Consider the following 24,958-nt stretch of genomic DNA (forward strand, 5'->3'; position numbering starts at 1 on the left):
CAACAAACTTACTCGATTATGTTTTTAAAGTTTAATTTATATATGTTATTCTCGAACCCAATGCTTTATCGATTTACTTGTTTATATTTTTGCTGATTCAATGCCACATTTAATTACTCTATTACTCTCGACTTCAATGATTCGTCAGAAAATTTCGATGTTCCTAACTTTAAATTTTTTTTATTCTAATTATTTCGTACTACTCAAGAATTTCACTCATTTCCTTATAAGTTTAATAACGTCGTTTATATCATTTAAAGCTTCAACGATTTCATTTACTTGGACCTAATGTATTCTCTTATCCTTGACCTCAAGGACTCGTTTATATAATTTTGTTATTATCAATCTTTATAGTTATTATCTTTGATCTAAAAGCTCTCATATAAGAATTTATTTTATCTTAAAACCCACACAATGTGACGGACTATGTGGACCATCCGACGATAAAGGTAATTATGGGTCGACACGTAATTATCCGAGTCCTCGCATGGAAGACATAATAAGTACGTTGCGTGCAATAACTCGAAACCTGGAATGATTTTGAAAGACGGAACAAATGTAGTATGATAAGGCATGGTGGATAGCCGTTGGTACATCCTATATATAAGTGCCCTTGCCATATTCTCATTTGTGGCGTCTTTCGGGTCATTCAAAGATCGACGTTATTGTTTTTATTTAGCTATGTATATATAAAATTGTTAAAACTCCTTGTTCTAGTTGTTTCTTTTTAAACTTCTATTTTAATTTTAATTTTAATTTCGGGACGAAATTTCTAAAAGTTGTGAATCCTGTAATATTCGTTACTTTTTAAACCCCAAAACCCGACCCATTTCAAATTTTCGGTCTTGTTTATATATATATATATATATATATATATATATATATATATATATATATATATTCTCAAGTTCGTTTCGTGTATTTTATTTGATATTCGTAAATGTTTATTCGTGTTCGTTAAACCGACCGTTTTATCATTCAATGTATTCTTGTTCACTGTTTATCATTAATAATATATTCCTAATAATTTACGATTCATTTTCTATTCGTTGTGATCATTTAATGTAACTCCGGGGTTTAAAGTCTTTACCAAAGCTAATCGCGTTGCAAACCATTCGGGTATAAATAAAACAAATATTCAAGTTATTCAAATTTGTTTTCATTTTATAACAATAAGAAAGTTAAAGGTTCAAATTGTAAATATAGTTTAATTTATGTTTAATATAATTTGAAATATGGAGGACCTGAAATTTAAAATTAACATTAAAATATATTATAATATTAATAACCCAACCCAGTTCCCCCCGTTTCCCCGTCACTATCTTCCGGTCGCCGGAATCAGTGCCCGCGAGACCATAATCCCCTTTAATTCCCAGATTTGACCAAATTAATCGTTGTAACTTGTTTAGACCTCGTTAATGAGCATCAATCAATACATTAATTGGATTATAACTACCTAAAAACCGTCGATTTGGCCGCTTTCATCGCCAGATTTCATTCAAACGCCATTAACGAACATTAATCAATTAACGCTTCAATTAGTAGTATAAATAGGGCATAAACTCGTATCTAAATTTGTATCAATCGTCAAAATAACATATAACAATCTCTGTAATCCCGTATTAATTCCGTCAAGTCCGTTTCCGGCCGGGTAGTGTTTCACCATCATTCCGACACCTTACCAGGCAATTTTTGTGTGTATTAAAATCATTTTAAGCAGCAAACTAAAACCCCTAACATGAATTAGACGAACATGAAACGGATTAAAAGATTTAAAATCCTAGGGTTCCAATGAAGAAGATGAACCTAAACTAATATTTATAAATAATTGTTTCCATATTATTAGCAAATTACTTTGGTAGTCCAATGTTTAAGACATGGGTTTGTGAATGGTGAGACCCGGGTTCGAAACCCTGGTTAGTCATTTAATTGTTTTTGTTGTCATTAACTATATAACATTTATCAGCTGGTATATTTAAGATTTTAAACTCATTCTCAAGGCGAATGCGACTTCTGGCTCAACTGGTTAACCCATTTGGTTGTAAACAGAGAACCCGGGTCAGTGCACTTGTTTTCTTTATTTTTTTTAAAACCATTCTTTTCTTTATATATTAAACCAAATGAATATTTAAAATGATTTTAAATCAAATAAAATTGCTTTTAAAACTAAATAAAATTACTTTTAAGCTAAATAAATTTTAAATTGTAATTAATCACGTTCAACTAAAACAAAACTTCCAATTTCGTTAACCAACTAGTTTCGTTAACTATAAACCGCTAAAATTAGTTACTCTCTTATTTCTTTAATATATTAGCTTTAATGAGTTAAACGTTAAGTAGATAATATTAAATCGTTAAATATGAGTTTATAAATTTCCTCTATAATACATTTATAATTCATTAACTTTAAAATTCATAAGGTTTTTAATTCATTAAATTTTATTTCGTTAAACCTTAGCTTGCTAACTTTAAAATCCGTCATCTTTTAATTAGTTAACTTCAATTTAACACCTTAGTTATATAATCTTTTAAGTTAAGATTCCCATCTAAAATCCATTCAACGTAAAACCGTAACTCTCATATTAGTATTAAAGTTATAATATTAAAAACCGTTAAAATTCTGTTAAGCTTGGAATAATATTAAAATAATTCATGCCTTAAGATAATAAAATATATAATGCGACATCTTTAAAACTAAATTATTAGCCCGTATAATCCCGTCTGTTAATCTTTAAACTTTTGTATTTATTTTTATTTATAGTTCGAGATGTTCAATCGCTTCGAGTTCTTTAACGCACTTTCAGTTACTTTCGGATTTCGTTTCTCGTTTGTCATCTATTTCAATTGTGAGTTTCTCACACCCCCTTTTTAAACTTTTTCATATTTTGGGGGTAGTATATGTATCCTATCAAACCTCAAGAATTACAATTTTTGCTTACAAACTACAATTCATATCATGGACTTGTTTGCTTACATGCTTATTTGTCTTATACGTGAATTTCAAATGGTTGCCTCAATAAGTATGATCATACGCCCCCCTTTGCACTCAGGTCCATTTGTATCGAGTGGAAAAGAGACCTCATATCCGAGTACGTTGGTAGCCCCAACTGGAAAGGACCTTCGTTTGTTCTTTACACTCAGGTCCATTGCATCGAGTGTAAAGAACCCTTGTGTGCTCATTTCACAAGTTTTATGGAATTGTATGATTTTTACGTATTATATCAAACTGTGGGATTCTCACCCGCTATGTTCATAGCTGACTTTATTTTATACATATGCTACAGGTATAAAGATACGAGGATGATGGTTAGAAGACACATAGCATGCTTATAGGATATTCAAAGAAAAACTTATCGTTTCGTTTATTTATTTGTTTACAACTTGTATTATTTGATAAACTTTGTGTTACATGATGATTTGAATGAAATAATGTTATTATGGTCACCTAATAGTGTCATGTGTGTTTGAGCAATCTGTATGTCACACTCAGGCGTTTCCGCTTTAGCCGAGGTGTTATAATTCATTTCATTTTTTATTTAACTTTTATTAATTAAATAAAGTAATAGGCCTATAAGTCTTTGAGTAATTTAAAAAAAAACAAAAGGGGGTCTAAAAAGTGTTTGGGTATTATAAAACTAGTGAGATTATAAGTGTTCGGGTATTATATATATATAACATCGAGATTTTTTTAATTTTTTTGTGCCCCCGAAAAAAAGGGGTATCCTTGTAACATCCGGCGTTCGCACCACTAATATTGTCCGCTTTACCCATAAAGAGGTTCACGGATTTGTATTTGGTTATCCAGCTAGAGACTTCCCAGAAGGTCACCCATCTTGCTATTACTTCCTGCTGGGAATGCGAAATAGTGGAGCTCTCCTCTTGCTCACTAGCGTTAAGCCCAAAACGCCCTGGTGATTTAAGAGGCGAGACATTTACTTATGAACCAAGGATCTATCATGTCCATGGTCGATGTGGGATTGCCTAAGGTGTTACAAACACCTCCTTTAGGACTCATCGTCCTCGATGAGGTTTGCCCCCACCATCCAATCTAGGATGTGGGATTTGCCTAAGGTGTCCTCACGACACCCCCGGGGACACACCGTTTCTGATGAGGTTTGCCCCACCACCCCGAACAGCAGGCCCGACCCATGGGCTGGGCAGGGAGGGCACAGGCCCCAGGCCCACTTTCTTTAAGGGCCCATGAAATTTAAAAAAAATTTTGTATATGTAATTATTTAAAACCTATTTGTATTAAGAGGCCCAAAAGGCCCATTCCTTTAAAATAATTATAACAAAACTGGGCTGCAGGGTTTGATTGAAACGGAACGCATACTGACGAATAGTCACGTAAACCCACCAGGCACCAACCCACTGCCGACCATCGGAATTCCGACCAGTGAATTGATGGTTCCGTTTCCCTGGCGCCGGCTTCTGCGACCAGAGAGCTTCTGACCTGCACTCCGTTCTTCGTCGTTACTCCTTCTTCATCGATTGATCGACCTGTCTGTTTGGCTACTGTAAGTCTGTAACTTTTGTTATGTATGACTGTATGTCACTTTCAAGCCAAGTAGTTAACATTATTTATGATTTATGAAATTAACTTCATATTTTTCTAGTATTTGTTTAATATTTGTTCAATATTTGTTTAATGTGATTAATTTGAATTCATTACCTTTATTTAATTTAAGTTTTTATGTTAAATAGTTTAAATGTTTAATATTTGTTAACTTTTATGAGTTTATCGGTTGGACAATTGATTATTGATTAGTTAATTAGTTATGCTAATATTTGTTTTTTTAGATATTATGCCTCCTAAATCTAAACACTTATCCGGTAGTCAAAAACGAAAAAAAGAGGAAAATAGAAGAAGAGTTGAGAAATACACAAATTAAGAAGAATGCGAATATACATACGATTTTCCAAAAGCAACCTCAAAGTTCTAATGTTAAAGAAAACGATGTACAAGTCTATGAATATCTTGAAGATGTACATGTTGATGAAGATAATCATGGTAATGTTGAAGGGCATGAAGCTAATGCCAATGTGAACAAAGACGCTCATGATCATGTTAATGGTAATACTAATGTGAATGAAGATGATGTTGATACTAGTATGGATGAGGATGAAGTCAATGCTAATTTGGATAACGATGATGCTAATGTTCATCTGAAAATTGATATTTTTGATCCTACAACTTGGGATGGACTTAATCCTAACTTGATTAATGTTTTGGTAAAGAAAGGTCCAAAAGGAGATTTGACTATTAAAAAGGGCCCCGCGGATAAATTTGGAAGACGTTTTTCTTCAAGTTTGTATACTAGGACTCTATCAAATAGAGAGACTTGTGATAAACATGGTTAGTGTATTCAAAAGTGGTTAACAAACTATTTTGCTTTTGTTGTAAGGTATGTAGACAAGGTCCCCCGAAAGGTTCGTTGGATGTTGATGGTTATGGGGATTGGAAGCATGTTAGCGATAGACTTAAAGATCATGAACTTAGCTTTGAACATATGAGGAATATGCAAAGATTGTTTGAAATGCGACAAAGGTTGAATTGTAACCAAACGATTGACAAAGTCGCGCATGACCACTTTAATAAGGAAAGAGATTATTGGAAAGAAGTCATTTTCAGAATTATTGCACTTGTTAAGTTTCTAGCTAAGAATGGTTTAGCCTTTCGCGGTACGAATGAGAAGTTATATCAAAAAAGTAATGGGAATTTTTTGGGGTTGATTGAGATGTTGGAAGAGTTTGACCCAATTATTAAAGAGCATGTGCGGCGTATCATGAATGATGAAGTTCACGTACATTATCTTGGACACAATATCCAAAACGAGCTAATCCTTGTACTAGCCGACGGAGTTAAATCAGAAATCATTAAGAAGATAAAGCAAGCAAAGTATTACTCCATTATACTTGATTGCACCCCGGATAAAAGTCACCAAGAACAAATGACTTTAATTGTGAGGTATGTCAATCTAAACTCTAATTCTTTAATTGTTTGTTTTATTATATTGGTATGTTATTTATACTAATACAAATGTACTTAATTATTAGGTGTGTCAATTTAAACTCCAAACCTGTTACCATTGAGGAATCTTTTCTTGATTTTTTGATTGCTAATGATACAACGGGTAAAGGACTCTTTGATGTTACACGTGAAGAATTAAAATCTCTTGGTCTTGATATCGATGATATGCGCAGCCAAGGCTATGATAATGGAGCCAACATGAAAGGAAAATAACAAGGGGTTCAAAGGAGATTCCTAGATATGAATCCTAGAGCTTTTTATACCGCATGTAGTTGTCATAGTCTTAATCTAGTATTATGTGACATGGCTACCACATGTACTAAAGCTGAATATTTTTTTGGAAGCATACAACGGATTTTCAATATCTTTGCTAATTCTACAAAGAGGTGGCAAATTTTAAAAGACAATGTTAAAGGATTGACTGTTAAGCCTTTGTCTGCGACTCGTTGGGAAAGTCGGGTTAAGAGTGTGAAACCTATTAGATTTCAACTATCGGATGTAAGAGAAGCTTTGCTTGAGGTTAGGGATACCGAGGGTGATCCCAAGACAACAAGCGACGCTAATTCATTAACAAAGAATGAATTTAGTGATTTTGAATTTATAGTATCAATCATCATTTGGTATGAAGTATTATCAAACGTGAATGTGGTGAGTCAAAAATTGCAATCCAAGGATATGATAATTGATGATGCTATTGATCAAGTGAAGAAGTTGATTAATTTCTTCAAGAAATACAGAGAAGTGAGGTTGTCTAAGGCGATCAATGAAGCTAAGGAAATTGCAATTGAATTAGGTGTTGAACCAATATTCAATCAAAGGCGTCTGATTTGAAGGAAAAAACAATTTGGGGAGACTTCTAATGTAGAAGATGTTTTACTTTCAGCGGAGGAGGATTTTAGAGTCAATTACTTTTTATGTATTGTTGATCAAGCGATTTCATCTCTTGAAAAAAGATTTGAACAATACCAACAATACGAAAAACTATTTGGTTTTTTGTTTCCTAAAAAGTTGAGGGAACTTGGAGAAAAAGATCTTAAATCGTGTTGTTATTCTCTTCAAGATGCATTGAAGAATGGTGAAGAATCTGATATTGATGCTGAAGAACTTTATGGAGAGTTGAAGTTGTTTGAGACCTTTTTACCTAGTGATGCTATAAGCCCTTTAGATGTTTTAAACAGTCTGAAACAGGTCCGTTTATACTAATGCATTATTTTATTATTTTTCTTACCTTGTCAAATTTTTAATTCTTTTGATGCTTTAAACAATATGAAACAGGTGGATTCTTACCCTAATGCATTAGTTGCCTATAGAGTGTTGTTGACTATTCCGGTAACAGTGGCATCGGCAGAACGAAGTTTTTCAAAGTTGAAGTTATTGAAGACGTATTTACGATCATCAATGCCCCAAGAAAGACTTAATGGACTGGCAATTATTGCTATTGAAAACGATGTTTTAGAGACCATGGATTACAAAGAGTTAATCGAGGGCTTTGCTTCCAAAAATGCCAAAAGAGCATCACGATTCGTTTAAGTACTTTTGTTAGATCATTTTGCTAAAAAAAACTTTTGTTTCGTATTTAGGGCCTTTTGTTTTTTATATCATGGGCCTTGATTTTTTTTTGTATTCTCGGAGACGGCCCTGCCGAACGGCACATGAGTGGACTTGATACCACTTGTAACATCCGACCCCTCGCACCACCAATATTGTCCGCTTTACCCAAGAAGAGCTCACGAATTTGATTTTGGTTGTCCATGTAGAGATTTCCCAGAAGGTCACCCATCATGCTACTACTTCCGCCTGAGCACGCTTAACTATGGAGCTTTCCTCTCGTCCACTAGAGTTAAGCCCAAAATGTGTTGATGGTTTAAGAGGCGGGGCGTATACTTATGACCCAAGGATCTCTCCGGTCCATGACCAATATGGGATTTGCTCAGGGTGTAAACATATATTGAGTTCGGCCCTTCCATATTATTTGTGTCCATCCCAAACTTGATTTTTTAAATAAATTACTTAAAGTCAAAGAACGGGAAACCGTTTACCTAATAAGCGTAAAGAAATCCCCGTAAACCCAAGCCCAAATGATTTTAAAAAAAAACTAACAATAAGTCAACACTCCTAACTCTGATTAAATAACTGAAACCGAAGAGTTTTTGTCTGAATGCTAAGGTGTGAAACTAGAATCGAAAAGAGGCAGAAGCAGACCGTTCGTAAAGGACTCAGACCACTAGACCAAGGTCAAGTCACGAGTTCTCACGAATCATAATTCGGATATTAGGCAAGCAACTTGTTCAGCGTTCGCTTGTTTTTTTTTTCCTTTTGATATGGGATGTTTAGGTTTGGAATTAACGGAATAATTGGTGCTTGAATTTGGTTTCCTTTCATGAAGGAATATGCGTGTTTTGATTATGAATTCGGTATTTGAATGTGAATTTGAGGTACCTATCTTTTTACTCGCATCTTGTCTTTTTAAGCACTTATCATCCCCCTTGCATTTAGTCTTTACTTGTTTAAAACATTGGTTTTCCACGTGTAAGAACGCTAAGTTGAATGATTGAATTGGTGTTTTAGTTGAATGATTATATATAGAGTTTTTATTGTTTGTCCCAACCTGGACTGGATTGCCAACACAAAACTTAGAAGTATGAAAAAAAGTTTTGAATCTCATAACTTTTGACTCATCCATACTAGATGTTAAAGATTCATCAGCGCATAAAAGTGATTTAGCACAACTATAGATACAAGAACATCGTCTTTCACGTTTGGTGCATTCAAAAATCTTTGTTACCTTACGTTGTCCAGCTCTGAGACGACACCTCTCCCTTTATAGATATTCAACTTTTAAATTTATCACCGAAAAGACCAGCTAAGTATCATTGGCTTGGTCAGCCTTTACCTGACCAACTACCTAATACTACGCAGGCAAGAATTTTACTTTTATTTAATATATTTTATCTTTTAGTGTAATAATGGTAGGTATGCTATGGTTAGTTATCATTTTCAAATACTACAAATGTATAACTACAAACAAAAAAGTTGTAAAACATGGGCCGGTGGGTCTCGCATATTATTTAACCCAAGATATGCAGATAACTCTATTTTATTGGCATTTTACTCACATATGATTAAACCATCTAATTGAAATATACCCAACTTAAAACAAACAATAATATTTAATAATTTTATCCGAAAGCATCAAAAATTCAAAGTTATCCTTAAATCATATTTAGAAAGAAAAGTTATTTATTTATTTATTATATATAAAAACCTTTTAAAGACAAAAATAAGTGTTTTCATCAAGGTTGTGGGCTTGTTGTTAGACATGGCGTATTGAAAACAGAATCAGAAAAAATCGCTAAGCATGAGAAAGCATATGAGAATCAATACATCTTCATTCATTTTGTTTTCGATAGATTTGAGTCTTTTGGCCCTGAAACTACTAAGTCCTTAAAAAGAGTTTGAAGAACTATAACTTTGTTTTCAGTATAATCTGCTTTGCTTTTCAAAATGGGGTTGCGGTGCTGCTTATTGATCATTTACATGCAATTTCATTGTAACCGGATCCTTTTAATTTCATGAAAATCTAAATTTGAAGTTAAATAGATGATTATAATCAAGAATCTTCATAAACCATCAAACCTTCAGAACCAAGAAACATCGGTCGGCTTGATAGGTTTAAAATCTATACGATCCGGTTCACAATTCGATTTTAACCTCTTGATGGCTTAAAACTTAAGACCGCTTTTTAACATTTTGTATTTTCTTCACTAAAATTTTAAAACATCGTTAACCACTTAACAAACCTTCAACAGAATTATTAATTTGATAAAAAAAAATTAAAATATCGTTTTGTGTTTGAACAAAAGATATCTTTTTTGAGTCAAAACAACTCAGCATTTGAATCCTCAGTGCATACATGAAACCCTAGCTTTGATCGGATCTCAAAATCCAATCCAATCCAATCCACCACCGAAATTTTCAGCTCAGTTTCTTACAGATGACGATTCTGTATACGCTTGTCGCCAGAGGATCTGTGGTGTTAGCGGAGTTCAGCGCCACGCCCACGAATGCGAGCACCATTGCGAGGCAAATTCTGGAGAAAACCCCTGGAGATAATGATATGAACGTTTCTTATTCGCAAGATCGCTATATTTTTCATGTTAAGCGGACTGATGGCCTCACTGTTCTCTGTATGGCTGATGATGTTGCAGGAAGTAAGTTTTAAGGTTAATCGACTCTTTTCTTCGTTGATCGTTTGGGCTTAAGCTGGATTTAAGGTTGATTTAGGGTTTTCAAGGGGGGTTATTGTTAGTCTAATTTGGGCTTTTAAAGACGATTATGCTGATGTATTTAGGGGATGTTTGGTAGGGGTGTGAATTTATGAGACACGCCATGAAAACAAGACACAAACCTAGCACCAAATTCACGGGTCGACCAGTTTCTTTTTACCCATTTACTTTTTATTTTATTTTATTTTTCTTATATGTGTTTACTGTAATTAGTTAAACTGGTTGGGTATCTTACGCAAACCGAAAAGGAAATTGACATAAAATTTTATAAATAAAGTATAGTTTTTTTTTATATAAAGTTGTAGTTTTTCTTGTCAATATGTAAATTTAAAGTGTTAATATGTGAGCAAAAAATATAACACTTTCAGGTCAACCTACACCTACGAATATGCAGGTCGTGTTTGGGTTCGTGCCGGGTGGGTTGGACCCGCGAACACGACCCTTTTAAACCCCCCCCCTCCCCATGTGTGGAAGTCTGTTGTCAAAGTTATTAACTAATTAGAGTGACATAGAGATTTAACATAATTTAGTTTTGTTTGAATGATAAATTTGCTCATTAATGGTGTGTATAAATAACACTGTATAAATTGCAGGGAGAATTCCTTTTGCTTTTCTTGAAGACATTCATCAGAGATTTGTAAGAACTTATGGTCGAGCAGTTCTATCAGCACAAGCATATGGCATGAATGATGAGTTTTCAAGGGTTTTGAGCCAACAAATGGAGTATTACTCAAATGATCCTAATGCCGATAGGATAAACCGTTTAAAAAGTGAAATGGGCCAGGTGCGTTTTACATCGATACCAAGCACAAACTTTATCTTCTTAATGAAATCTCATTTGATTTGTTAATGATGATGTGATTTTTATGATAAAACAGGTGAGAACTGTGATGATTGAGAATATAGACAAGGTTTTAGACCGAGGTGATCGGTTGGAGGTGCTTGTAGATAAAACATCCAATATGCAAACCAATACATTGCGTTTCAGAAAGCAGACTCGCCGGTTCAGGAGCACAGTTTGGTGGAGAAATGTCAAGCTCACGTAATATTTTCTTATAATATTTTCTTATTTTTATAAAAAATGTGAGTAGTTGTTCTATAAAATCAACCTTGTGCTTATTGGCATATTTCTTTTGACTCCAAATGCAGGATTGCTATCATACTGCTTGTCCTGGTTATTGCCTATGCTGTGCTGGCATTTGTTTGTCATGGGCTTACACTTCCTACTTGTATTTAAGGATAAAAATGGAGACTTGGTAAGTTGGTTTACATTTGGGAACTCAATTCTTGATTTGGAATCGCGATTAGATTAAATATTAAGCTTCTGCTTAAAGTTAATCTGATCGATTCCAATTTCATTTGCAAATCATGTGGGATTGTTATCTTTAGCGTGAGTCGTGAAACTTGTTGCATGTGTGTATTATTAAATGTTATTGTAGCTATTTATGCCATCAGTCTTTAAACATTGGCCGATTTCTAATTTATGTGTAAGAACAAAACTATTTTGCATTTTTGTGTGTTATAAGAGGTTTTGTTTGGTTTGACAGTTATATTTCTTTTTGAATAAGCAAGAGAAAGCACATACAATGTATGCAAATGCATGTATATTATGCATACACATATACATGTGTTTTAGTACCATGAAATTGAATCATGCACGATGACATTCTCATGGATACTGTTATTATAGTCCATATACACTTTGTTATACCCACTATACTCCACCTTGATAGTTGATACACTTTGTTATACCCACTATACTCCACCTTGCACTTATTCAAAAGAAAATCCTTACTACACATTACAATATATGTGATACCTTCAATGTGTATTATAGAAAGTGACACCATTCAAGGATTATTACATCTCATAAGCATATTAATACCCCTCATTTCTTGTCACACGTATAACACATGGTTATTGCACCACATATGTCACATTGACACACCTATACTCAAAACACCTTTGCCAAAATTTCTCTCATATTACACATACAAACAACAAATTACCCAAATGTAACACAACAAAATGATATATCAACACACCGCATTCTAGTTAGACATGACTACAACCTTATATCATACAAAACATACCTATCCATTAGTTACAATACACACTTATTATATCATTTACGTCACAAAAACACACCTATATCCCAAACTATTCACCATTCTTTAGCAATAAAAACATTATGATACCATGTTTTACTACAATCTTATTACATATCATTGCATCGTTACAACATACATCCCAGATATACACATTACATAGACGATACATATTACCTTGACCAAAGTCAACACGTTGCTATACAACTACCTACCATTCCGCGCGATAGCCATAAGAGCATCTCCAACGCTAGTTCCTATAAACCTCTACGTCAGTATGCCAAATCAGATTTCAAGCATCTCTAAAAAACTTTTATGTTTTTTACAACATCAAACCGTCATAAATCCCATTAAAAATATTAAAACTTTATATTTGCAATGTATGTAGAGTGACGTGAGAGTGGTGGCCCACCCCGTCTGTTTGCTCAACACCACTCCGTCCGCCACTTTCCACCTCATCCGGACCTTGATACGAGGTCTTCGTTGGAGATGCTCTAGCGCGTCAAACCGATACCGAAGCAGTCCTGAGTGTTACCCTCTCCGTGACTCCCACCCCACACTATACCCTACCCCTACACCAGACCCTCCTCCATCTCCATATGCTACATTTCATTTCATTCCTCAAAACCAAACACATCATAATAATAACAATAATAAAAATCTATAAATAGAACACAAAAAATTGGTTAAATCAAACAATGAAGCATCACCACCACCAGCATCATCATCATCATCATCATCAACCCTCATCCGAGGCTGTATCTTCTTCATCAGCAGAAGCAGCAGTTTCGTCATCGTCATCATCCTCACAGCCGCCGCCGCCGCCACCGTCCGTACAACTGATGAATGCGACCACTCCGGCGAGTGACGAGCACCCGACGCCGTCGTACTCATCGTCATCATTAGAGTCGGTGAGCATCGAACGGCGCGGCGAATTCGCGGCCGCGTGCCGGTGGACGATCTTGAATTTCCCTAGGGTTAAGACTCGGATATTGTGGAGTAAGTATTTCGAAGTCGGCGGTTACGATTGCCGTTTGCTGGTTTACCCTAAGGGCGACTCTCAGGCATTGCCTGGCTATATTTCCATTTATTTACAGATTATGGACCCCAGAGGCACCTCCTCCTCCAAATGGGACTGTTTCGCCAGCTATCGCCTCACCGTCGTCAACCCCCTCGACGATTCCAAGTCCATTCACCGCGACTCCTGGCACCGCTTCTCCACTAAGAAGAAGTCCCACGGATGGTGCGACTTCACCCCCTCCGGATCCATTCTCGACGCCAAGTCCGGTTTTATGTTTAACGAGGACCACTGCCTCTTGATTACCGCCGATATTTTGATACTCAACGAGTCCCTTCACTTTGTCAGGGATAACAGCGACCTTCCTGTCTCCGGTTCGGTGCCCGTTGGGGACGTTTTGAGCGGCAAGTTTACGTGGAAGGTGCATAATTTTAGTTTGTTTAGGGAGATGATTAAGACGCAGAAGATAATGAGCCCCGTGTTTCCTGCCGGAGAGTGTAATTTAAGGATTAGTATTTACCAGAGTTCGGTTAATGGAGTTGAGCATTTGTCCATGTGTTTGGAGAGTAAGGATACGGAGAAGGCGTCTGCTTCGGATAGGAGTTGTTGGTGTTTGTTTAGGATGTCAGTTTTGAATCAGAAGCCAGGGATGAACCATATACACAGGGATTCGTATGGGCGGTTTGCTGCGGATAATAAGAGTGGGGATAACACGAGTTTAGGGTGGAATGATTATATGAAAATGATGGATTTTTCAGGGGCGGATTCAGGGTTTTTGGTGGACGACACGGCGGTGTTTAGCACGTCTTTTCATGTTATTAAGGAGCATTGCGGCTTCTCAAAGAACGGGGGGTCAATTGGAGGTAGAATTGTGAGCGGTGCTCGGAAGTCAGATGGGCATATGGGGAAATTCACATGGAAGATTGAAAATTTCACACGGTTGAAGGATATTCTTAAGAAAAGGAAGATTACAGGCCTTTGTATCAAGAGCAGAAGGTTTCAGATTGGTAATCGTGACTGTCGCCTTATAGTTTACCCACGAGGTATGCAGTGTTATAGTCCTCTTTCTGAACAATTATGTGCTCCTTCATGTCAGCTGAATGTTTAACCACTTTTGTGACAGTATTATAACTTATGGACAGTTGTAAATTGAAGTCTATAATATTCGATGAACTAATAAATGTGCCCTGTCTTGGCTTTACACTTAATTATAGTTATGAGGGGGGTTGCTTGAACTTTGAATATAATGATTTCATTATTGTGACTTCAGGTTGTAATAATCACTTTCTACTGTGTAGGTAAACCCAGAATCTTTTGCTTTCTAGAGTTATATAATAAGTTATGAATTATTGAGTTCATACTAGCTGCAACAAAACCGATTATCAAATGATAGGATAACCATGAGCAGAATAGATCGAATACTCGATCCCATCAAACTATTTAAGTCATTATTGCAACTGTAATAAGTCAAAAGACTGTGTGTGAGAAGGGTTTGTGATTTTCACACTTTTGCTTCATTGTATCAGGGCAGTCACAGCCGCCATGCCATCTTTCAGTTTTCCTTGAAGTTACTGACTCACGAAACACTACAAGTGACTGGAGTTGTTTTGTGAACCACCGTTTGTCGGTTGTCAACCAAAAGATGGAGGACAAATCTGTCACAAAAGAATCTCAGAACCGCTACTCAAAATCCGCAAAGGACTGGGGCTGGCGTGAATTTGTTACTCTCACGAGTCTATTTGATCAAGACTCTGGCTTCCTTGTTCATGATGTTGTATTTTCTGCAGAAGTTTTAATCATGAAGGAGACATCTATAATGCATGAATTCACTGATAAAGAAAGTGAATCTAGTAACACTGGTGTTCTTACAGATAAGATAAATAAAATGAGTTCTTTTACATGGAAGGTGGAGAATTTCTTGTCTTTTAAAGACATAATGGAAACTCGTAAGATATTTAGCAGGTTTTTTCAAGCTGGTGGTTGTGAGCTTCGTCTTGGTGAGTCATTTAGTAAATTTACTTCTGTTTACCAAATGTTTAAAATAATAATCTTTGTACTGGCTATAAGTCCGACAATCTTGTTTTTATTATTGCAGGTGTTTACGAGTCGTTTGACACAATATGCATATACTTAGAGAGTGATCAGTCTGCTGGAACTGACCCGGATAAGAACTTTTGGGTCAAATACAGGATGGCTGTTTTGAATCAAAAGAATCCTTCTAAAACCGTGTGGAAAGAGTCATCTATATGTACTAAAACCTGGAATAACTCAGTTCTTCAATTTATGAAGGTTTCAGATATGCTTGAAGCAGATGCAGGTTTTCTTGTACGAGACACCATTGTTTTTGTTTGTGAAATCTTGGATTGCTGTCCATGGTTTGAGTTTGCAGATCTAGAGGTCAGTGTGCTGGTTCATTTGCTCATATTACTTTTATCTAGTACCAACATCTAATTGTCACAGAAAGCATTTTTTTAAAAATTATTATTATTATTTATTTATTTATTTTTATCTAGGTTTATGCTTCAGAGGATGATCAGGATGCTTTGACAACTGATCCTGATGAACTGATTGATTCTGAGGACAGTGAAGGAATAAGTGGAGATGAAGAAGACTTGTTCCGGAGCCTTCTTTCTAAAGCCGGTTTTCATCTCTCGTATGGTGATAATCCTTCACAGCCTCAAGTCACCTTAAGAGAAAAGCTTCTTATGGATGCTGGTGCGATAGCCGGTTTTTTAACCGGACTTCGTGTTTATCTTGACGACCCCGTTAAAGTTAAACGTTTGCTTCTACCTACCAAGCTCTCTGGTTCCAGTGACGGGAAGAAAGCTTCTAAAACGAATGAGTCTTCACCGAGTTTAATGAATCTTTTAATGGGAGTCAAGGTTTTACAGCAGGCAATTATTGATTTGCTTCTTGATATTATGGTCGAGTGTTGTCAACCATCAACATCTGAAGATGATTCCTCAGATAGACCTTCTCCAGATGACAACTGTTCTTCAGAATCTTCACATCTTCATGTAAACGACAGACTGGATTCTGGTACAGATGATATTTCTACTGCTTCAGCTGTACAAAGCTCAGACATGAATGGGAATCACGCCTTTTCTCCACCTGAAACGAGTGCTGCTGCTTCTTCATCAGAAAGTTCATCTCTTCGCTCTAAAGTATGCATCGTTTCAACTTCAGTCTCTTCTCATTATTATTAGTCAATATTTGTTTAGTGGATTATTGTGTGCTTGTAACAGACTAAATGGCCTGAGCAATCTGAGGAACTATTAGGGTTGATTGTGAACTCATTAAGATCACTAGATGGAGCTGTTCCACAGGGTTGTCCAGAGCCGAAACGCAGACCACACTCTGCACAAAAGATTGCTCTTGTTTTGGATAAGGCTCCAAAACATCTGCAACCTGACCTAATTTCACTCATTCCTAAATTAGTTGATCATTCTGAACATCCGCTTGCTGCGTGCACACTATTGGAAAGACTTGAAAAGACAAATGCAGAGCCCAGCTTGCTAATACCGGTAAGATGTTTGCTTTTAACAACCAATCAAACACGAATGAAGCATGTTAGTGTTCCTTTAACGCATAAATGATTGAACATGAACAGTTACAAGGAACAAGGTTTTCTCGTTCGTATTTGTTCGTTAAGAAAATGAACAAATGAACGTGCTCGCGCTTGTTTATGTTCGTTTGTTTACAGTATACACGAACTGTTTATGAACGTAAATGATCATAGATGAACGGACATAACTGAGCTAAAACCAATAAAAGTAAATGTGAACAACAATGTGTTGGGCTTAAAAAGTTACTATAACTAGATGGTATTGTAATGGGCCTAAAAATTTTAAATGAATATATTAACGAGCCTAAAAAAACGTAAACTAACAAATTTAAAAGAACAAACATAAACTAACATAAATGAACGTTTGTGAACAGAAGTGAACGAACGAGACATGTGTTCATGTTCGTTTCGTTTATTAAGTAACGAACTTTCTATCAAACAGTTCATTGAACATTCAGTTCATTTACAAGCGTATGCAATTGGTTATCTGGCATCTGACATCATGTTCATGTTCATGTTCAGGCTCTTGGTGCACTTATTCAGTTGAAATGCAACAGTGAGGTATGGGAACGCGCTCTATTTCAATCTTTTCATCTTTTGGAAGACTTGAATGATTCATCACTTGCAGCAACTGCTGACTTTATCTTTAAAGCTGCATTACCCTGCAAGCGTCTTCCGGAATCAGTACGTGCATTTAACCCGCTATATGTTTTATAATATTACTTCCTTGTTTCCAACACTTGCCAAAACATGTGTTGCTCTGTGCAGGTCAGGTCGGTTCGTACACGTTTGAAACATTTAGGCGATGAAGTTCCCGTTTGTGTTCTTGATTTTTTAAGTCGAACAGTAGCAAGTTGTACTGATGTAGCCGAAGCCATATTAAAAGACATCGAAAATGATGATGATTATGTCGAAATCACGCCGTCAATGCCTTGTGGAATTTACTTATTTGGTGAAAATGGAGACACTCAATCATTCACTGCTCCAACAGCCAACTTTTCTGATATATACATGTTACTAGACATGTTATCCATCCCGTGCCTTGCTGCTGAAGCTTCCGGAACATTTGAAAAAATTGTGTCTCAAGGCGGAATACTTGCTGCATCAGTAGCAATGGTTTTGGAAAGACGGTTAGCTCGTCGGTTAAATTTAACATCAAAATTTGTAACTGAAAACCATCAGCATAAGGATCCTGTGGAAGGTGAAACAGTTGAACAGTTGAGAGTGCACCGGGATGATTTCACTTCGGTTCTTGGTTTAGTTGAGACATTAGGGCTTTCTAGAGACTCGGGTGTGATAGGGTTTGTGAAGATGCTTTATGCTATATTGTTTAAGTGGTATGCTGATGAGCCCTACAGGTTGAGGATATTGAAACGGCTCGTTGACCGAGCCACGAGTAGTACGGATACTAGTCGGGAAGTAGATATAGATTTGGAAATTTTGGTGTTTCTTGTTTCTGAGGAACAAGAGTTTGTTAGACCGGTTTTAAGCATGATGCAGGAGGTTGCTGACCTGGCCAATGTTGACCGCGCGGCTCTTTGGCATCAATTGTGTGCTAGTGAAGATGAAGTTATTCGTATTCGTGAAGAAACAAAAGCTGAGGTTTGTAATATGGCGAAAGAGAAGGCGATTTTGGTTCAAAAGGTGAGTGATGCTGAAGCCACTAATGCTCGTCTTAAGGTAATTATATGTCTATATTATTTTTTTTTGGGGATTTGTGCAATGAATGGTGAACTTTTTGGTTTTTTAGATTGATCACAAAAGTTTTGTGTTTTAAAATGGGGCCTTAAAGTTTTCTTTTAATTTTTTCAAGTTAGTATACTTTTCATTTTATATAAACTGACAACAAAATTTTTGTACTTCGAAGTTTAGCCAGAAAGTTTTGTTTTTGAATAGTAATTGTGCTATTGGTTATTTAGGTTTATAATAAAAAAAATGGTTATATGTTTGATGAAATGGCAGATTGAAATGAAGGCTGAAATGGATCGGTTTGCTTTGGAGAGAAAGGAAATGAGTGAACAAATGCAGGAAATTGAAAGTCAACTTGAATGGCTTCGGTCAGAACGAGATGATGAAGTTGCTAAGCTTACAACTGAAAAGAAAATATTCCAAGTGAGGTTTCATGATGCAGAGGCGCAGCTTTCTCAGCTAAAATCCAGGAAACGTGACGAGTTGAAGGTATTTGTAATAGTAATAATAATAATAGTAGAGTGATATTAATAATAGTAATATTAATTGTATAATATTGTTGCAGAGAATAACAAAGGAGAAAAATGCACTTGCTGAAAGACTAAGGAATGCGGAAGCTGCAAGGAAAAGATTTGACGATGAATTAAAACGTTATGCAACCGAGACTATGAGTCGTGAAGAAGTTAGGCAGTCACTAGAGGACGAAGTTCGAAGGTTGACTCAAACGGTTGGTCAAACCGAAGGGGAAAAGCATGAGAAAGAGGAGCAAATTGCTCGATGTGAAGCATATATTGATGGGATGGAATCCAAGTTGCATACTTGCGAGGTTCGTTTCTTACTTTTTTTCATACAATTTACTTCTTTTTTTTTAGTTTTTATTTTATTTTATTCTCTTTTTTTTATTTTGATTTACAAATGCAGCAATATATTCGTAGTCTAGAGGGATCACTTCAAGAGGAAATGTCTAAACACGCGCCTTTGTATGGGGCGGGGCTTGAGGCTCTATCAATGAAGGAGCTCGATACAATAGCCCGCATTCATGAAGAAGGGCTCAGACAGATTCGGGCTCTTCAGGGGGGCAGTCCAGGTGGCAGCCCACATACACACGGTCATAGCTTGTACGTGGCGGGTGCACCAAGTCCAATGGCGGTTGGGCTTCCTCCAAATGGGAATGGTGCAATTGGACCATGGTTCAACCATTCTTGAACCATATGAGTGTTGTTTTGGCTGGTAGGATGTTGGAATCGTGAGATTTGGTTTTTGGAAGGTGATGGGTCCAATAGAACTAACAGTAAAGAAAATGTCCTTGGATTGGAGTTTTACCATTTTTATATTCTTAATTCAAAAGCGTCTAGAGAAGTTTTGGTTAAAATCTCATGTTTCCATGAATGTCTTATTAGGTTAGTTTGACCAACACCCTCTTCGTTTGCCATAAGTGTCACTGGTTTTGAATTAATCAATGATACAAGTTTCCAAGATTATCTTGTAAAATTGTCCGCTTTATTAATGATGGAAGGTTTATGGTGGAACCAGGGAGACAAATTCCGATTCAATTTATTCCAGCGGCATTGGAATCAACTTGTCGAACATGTATTTAAGGTTTAGCATTTAGAGTTTAGGGTTAGGCTCATGATTTATACTTTATGTTTAGTCTTGGGGTTTAGCTATATGGTCTACAAGTAGGGTTTAGGACTTCTGGTTAAGGTTTGACGAGCTGGTTTCAACGTAGCTGACATGAGTTTAGTCGGACCTCGTTTAATCAAAGGTTTTCAGTGTTGGACGTAATTCCAGACTCCAAGTCACAAGTCGGTGAACTTGAGGGACCAATAATGACAGGTTGGTCATAGTTGGGTATGCTTCCTAATTACAATATATTTCCTAATTGTTTTGTAATTATAATTGGTAATGTCTTGGTTAGCAAGTTAGGTTAGTCTATATAACCGAGTAATGGTTAGACATTATAGAAAGAGTGTGATGCAACCGAGGTAGGGCTCATAAAAAAGAAGTGACGTGAAAGATGTTAACAAGTTAGGGTTTATCAAGAATCAAACCGAATTAGGGTTTGAGAGTTTGCAATCAGTTTTTTGAGTTATATGTTCTGATTAATATGAACGAGAGTTAGTCGGTTAATTCGTGTTTGATTATCGATCCGGGACTTGATTCAGGTCCTCACTTTTTTTGGTTCTCTAATGAACTCACCCCTTTATTTAATTCCACAACTTTCAATGTAATCTTTATACTGAACTTCCGTTAGAGTCAAATACAACACAACTGAAAAATATACATCTAAAAAGTTATGAGTATTCTCATTTCTAGTAGTGTGTTTGTTTCGCCGGAATGAAATGGAATTGGAATTTATATCTATTCCTTAAGGTGTTCGTTTGGTTCGTGGAATGTTTTGGAATTGGAATTGGAATTTGCGTAGGAATTAAAATGTAAAGGAATTGGATTTGAAATTTAAACATTCCAATAGGAATGAGAATTTGTTGGAATTGGAATCTCAATTCCATTCATGACGTGTTTGGCTAACCATTAAGCTTAATTGTGGCATGACTAAATTAATCTCAGTTAAAACTAGGTTTGAGAGATAAAATGAAGAGAATACTCTAATAAATCGCAATTTTCTACTGAGTTGTTTTCATGGTCATGGGTTTATACACAATATGGTGACGTGCATCATATTTTTTTGACTCATTACTGATAGAAAAAAAGTATGTAAAAATGGAATTGTGACTCGTGGTTACGTGTCTCTAAACAAGTAATACGTTCAGGTTCAGAAAAAGTATGTAAAAATGGAAAACGTTAATTACTATTTGTATCTGTGTTTAGGTTCAGAAAAATAACATGTTAGGAATCTAATTCTCAAAGGTAACATATTTGCGATTATGGGATATCCGCTGTCTAACTTGTAGCATGTTTGAATTACCTTTTTCAAAAGAGGTTTACATTTTCATGAAGTAACTAGTTTACCACAGAGCTAATTGTAAAAGTAACTTTTTTAACACAAGAATTCTAGTATACATTCAAACACAGGGTTAGATTATAATAAGAAGTATGGTTGTTGTAGAAAGAATAAGAAGGAATTTAGTCCATTGATTTTGAATATGGAGGATTGAGATTAGTTTAGGGGAAATCAAGTACGAAAATAAGGGGAAGGGCAGAAAAGGAATAACATATTTGTTGACTTTCTCTCTTCATATTCAATGCGAATGTCAAATTTCCCAATCATTTTAAAACGTCCACAAGTTTTTTGTTTACAACATTTTTATTGAAAAACAAATTCACTATAATAACGAATGTTCTTTTATCTTTTATATGAGTACCATATTGTTATATAAAAATTAAAAAAAATAATGGGTTTTTTACAAATTGTGTTTTACCAAAACAAAATTGTTTTATACAATTGTATTTTCCGATGTGTTTTTTTTTTTCATAGTGTTTTTTTTCCATTGTGTTTATTGCGTTGTGTCATAGAATTATGTTTTTTGCGTTGTGTCATACAATTGTGTTTTTATTGTGTTTTTGTTGTTGTGTTTTTTTTTCATAGTGTTTTCTTCGTTATGTTTTTTACATTGTATTTTTTCATAGTGTTTTTCATTGCGTGTTTTTCAACGGCCGTTTTCCGGCGACTTTTCTGTGAGTTTTTCGGCAATTTTTCCGGCGAAATTTCTCGGAGATTGTTTTCGGTGACTTTCCGACGACTTTTCCGGTGAAATTTCGGTAGACTTTCCGCTAGGTGGTGGCGGTGGGTGACGATTGTGGTGGCGGTGGGTGGTGGAGTGGTGATGGTTGTATGAGATAAGTGAAGATGTAAATGGGTTTTTTAAAATTAATGTAAGTGGGTTTTGAGATTAATGTAAGCGGACTATAATTAAATTAGAGCAGTAGACTAAAATACCCTTCTTCCTATCCTTTTTAGAAAAATCAAACTTTTTATTTGAACCTAACAAACCAATAAAGTTTGATTTCAAAAAAAAAATATAAAAGTGGAAACAAGAGAAATTGATCTAAGAGTATTTTATTATTAACTTAAAAATATACCATTCGCAATCTTCTTTTCTCTTATCGTAAAACAAGTAACTATGAAACACTTCATATTTTACGTTTTTAAACATAAATGCCTATAAAAAAAAAATTCTATGTGCCACTCCCTAATTGCTCTCAATATTCTTTCAAGTCATCCGATTGATTGATTTGTAATTTGAGACTTCTCATACGTTTGACTCAAATTTGCGGGTGATATGGTCTAAATTATATATTTTTTTATATAAATATTTCCTACACTTTCAATTCTTTTAAGCCAGGTTTTTATTGAATATTATTGTTAATTGGTTCATATGTGGGTTTTAAGGTTTATGAAGATAATGAGTTAATATGCAGCATTAATATTAAACTTGAAACAAACGAACAAATATAATAATAATAATAATAATAATAATAATAATAATAATAATAATAATGGTAACTCACGTTTACATTTGTGTAATGCAAATTTACTATTCCTTATTAAAAGAACTTTTGGAGTTAGGAGAAAGAAACGAAAAGCGCAAACTAAAACATACGTATGATTTAAATCAAACATGAAAACTATATTGAATTCTTGATTATTTACATACACATATTTGTTTTCATAGGCCTATCAAGATGAAGGTCAAGCCCAGAAAATTAAATAATAATTTACGAGAGGGGCTTGGTTATAAAATAGGAGTTTGACACAACAAAAGAGAGGGAGCAGCCAAACGAAGTACAGGAAAGAGGTAGCAAGTAATTGATTCGAGCACTAAGTGTTCGGGTTCAACACCTTCTCATCAAAATATCATTATTATTTGGTTTGAATTTATTGTTTTCGTCATGAATTTATTATTTGAACCTTATTTATTTGTTTTGTTCTTGAGTATGGTTGTTGGCTAAACCTCTAGATCACCTAGGTTTATGATCAACTTTTGTTGATATTGGATTTTAGTTTGGACCTTGCTTTTGTTATGGTTTATGATTAAGTAAGAGATTTATTGTTATTTATTCGATGCATATGTGTGCTTAAGATTGTTTAACGAGTTTTATTGTTTCACAGTTTCCTTGGTGATTGTCTGTCATAAGATAGGATTCTGTTAGGTAATCTACTGTGTGTTTTTGACTAGTTTATGGTTGATTTGCAATAAAGCCATAGGAACAATAATATAAATCAAATAGACCTAAGTGTGCTGCTAATCTAAATAGCTGTAAGGTGATAGATTATATGATAAGTCTTGGTTGATCAAGATTGCTAGATTTAGTTCTTCGTAAGGAGTCCGTCTAGGTTTGATTTTTCAGCTTTGTTTATCTAGTTAAGTGAATACTTTAAACTACCTTTGATTTTCGTGCTGTAAGGTTGGATTTCTTATAGAGATACTTGTCATAAAATAATTAGATAACCGTAAGGAAGTTTAATATTAAAGCTGGTGTTTTTAAGAACTTAATAGAAATCTTGAGAAGGGTCAGGGGTCCTGTTCGGGTTTTCTTTTAAGTGAATATTTTATGATCTCGGTTCCATAACAAGCATTTTACGATTAAGTAATAACTAAAACTTTGGGGATTCTAGCCTAGGTTGTTTTTCATCATTATCTGAATTAATTACAAGTTCTAAGTTTAGTCGTCTTAAGTTTTATTAATTAGTGATTAAATATTAGTTTAATATAAGTTTATTAGTACAACCCCCCCAATAATAATAAATAAATAGTCGTGTATGTAGTTGAGTCTAATTTAGCTAGTTTACGTAATAAAAATAGTCTCGTAAGTTCGATATCCGGACTTACTTAGCTGTACTAAAGTCGACTGGTTCACTTGCCGGTTAGTAGTTTTAGTTAAGTTAAGAGTCTAGAATTATTACTTATTGTCTAGATTAGCGTTTACTTAATTAATAAATTAATAACTACTTTTAGCACATTAATGGATCTCACCAAACCTAGATAGTCCTTAAATGGGTTACATAATCTTATTTATTTGTGACACTCTTTTATAACCAAATAATAATTTTCTCGTGTTATGGGTCTCACCAATAATTTTCGCGCGTTTTGGGTCCCTCACCAAACTCGAATAACCCTTAAACGGGTTATAATATCTCATTTATTTGTGAAATAGCCAACCCATTAATCATCAAACAATAATTATCACGGATCATGTGTCTCATCAAACCCGGATAACCCTTAAACGGGTTATTAAATCTCATTTATTTGTGAAACGTTTTCATCATCAAACCCTTATTTAATTTCTGTAATCAACATA

General features: G+C 35.1%; 2 protein-coding genes and 1 pseudogene across 2 annotated transcripts; all 3 read left to right on the forward strand.

Moving 5' to 3' along the window:
* The first annotated feature begins 3,956 nt into the window (after positions 1-3,956).
* LOC143585841 (uncharacterized) lies at positions 3,957-7,575 on the forward strand (annotated as a pseudogene).
* Positions 7,576-10,025: 2,450 nt separating this feature from the next.
* On the forward strand, positions 10,026-11,682 carry LOC143585843 (vesicle-associated membrane protein 711-like). Its single transcript, XM_077067527.1, has 4 exons — positions 10,026-10,242; positions 10,911-11,101; positions 11,196-11,359; positions 11,467-11,682. The coding sequence occupies exons 1-4, from the start codon at positions 10,026-10,028 to the stop codon at positions 11,552-11,554; spliced, it is 660 nt and encodes a 219-aa protein (XP_076923642.1). The 3' UTR covers positions 11,555-11,682.
* A 1,441-nt stretch (positions 11,683-13,123) lies between these two features.
* Positions 13,124-19,903, forward strand: LOC143585842 (uncharacterized). Its single transcript, XM_077067526.1, has 10 exons — positions 13,124-14,486; positions 14,970-15,440; positions 15,539-15,840; positions 15,957-16,607; positions 16,689-16,967; positions 17,531-17,692; positions 17,777-18,688; positions 18,971-19,186; positions 19,263-19,523; positions 19,619-19,903. Exons 1-10 carry the CDS (start codon positions 13,124-13,126, stop codon positions 19,901-19,903), a joined length of 4,902 nt encoding a protein of 1,633 aa, XP_076923641.1.
* The last annotated feature ends 5,055 nt before the right edge of the window (positions 19,904-24,958 follow it).

This window comes from Bidens hawaiensis, unplaced genomic scaffold (assembly GCF_021521415.1).
Source record: "Bidens hawaiensis isolate Kalapana, Puna unplaced genomic scaffold, B.hawaiensis_p1.1 tig00034182_1, whole genome shotgun sequence".
In the NCBI taxonomy this organism is placed as follows: domain Eukaryota; kingdom Viridiplantae; phylum Streptophyta; class Magnoliopsida; order Asterales; family Asteraceae; genus Bidens; species Bidens hawaiensis.

What these genes read in the sequence shown, in the direction of transcription:
- LOC143585843 (XM_077067527.1), top strand. Translation starts at nt 10,026, where the DNA reads ATGACGATTCTGTATACGCTTGTCGCCAGAGGATCTGTGGTGTTAGCG. An exon ending in GGCTGATGATGTTGCAGGAA is followed by an intron (nt 10,243 to 10,910) that starts GTAAGTTTTAAG and finishes TATAAATTGCAG; the next exon opens with GGAGAATTCCTTTTGCTTTT. An exon ending in TAAAAAGTGAAATGGGCCAG is followed by an intron (nt 11,102 to 11,195) that starts GTGCGTTTTACA and finishes ATGATAAAACAG; the next exon opens with GTGAGAACTGTGATGATTGA.
- LOC143585842 (XM_077067526.1), top strand. Translation starts at nt 13,124, where the DNA reads ATGAAGCATCACCACCACCAGCATCATCATCATCATCATCATCAACCC. An exon ending in TGGTTGTGAGCTTCGTCTTG is followed by an intron (nt 15,441 to 15,538) that starts GTGAGTCATTTA and finishes TTATTATTGCAG; the next exon opens with GTGTTTACGAGTCGTTTGAC. An exon ending in GGAAACGTGACGAGTTGAAG is followed by an intron (nt 19,187 to 19,262) that starts GTATTTGTAATA and finishes ATATTGTTGCAG; the next exon opens with AGAATAACAAAGGAGAAAAA.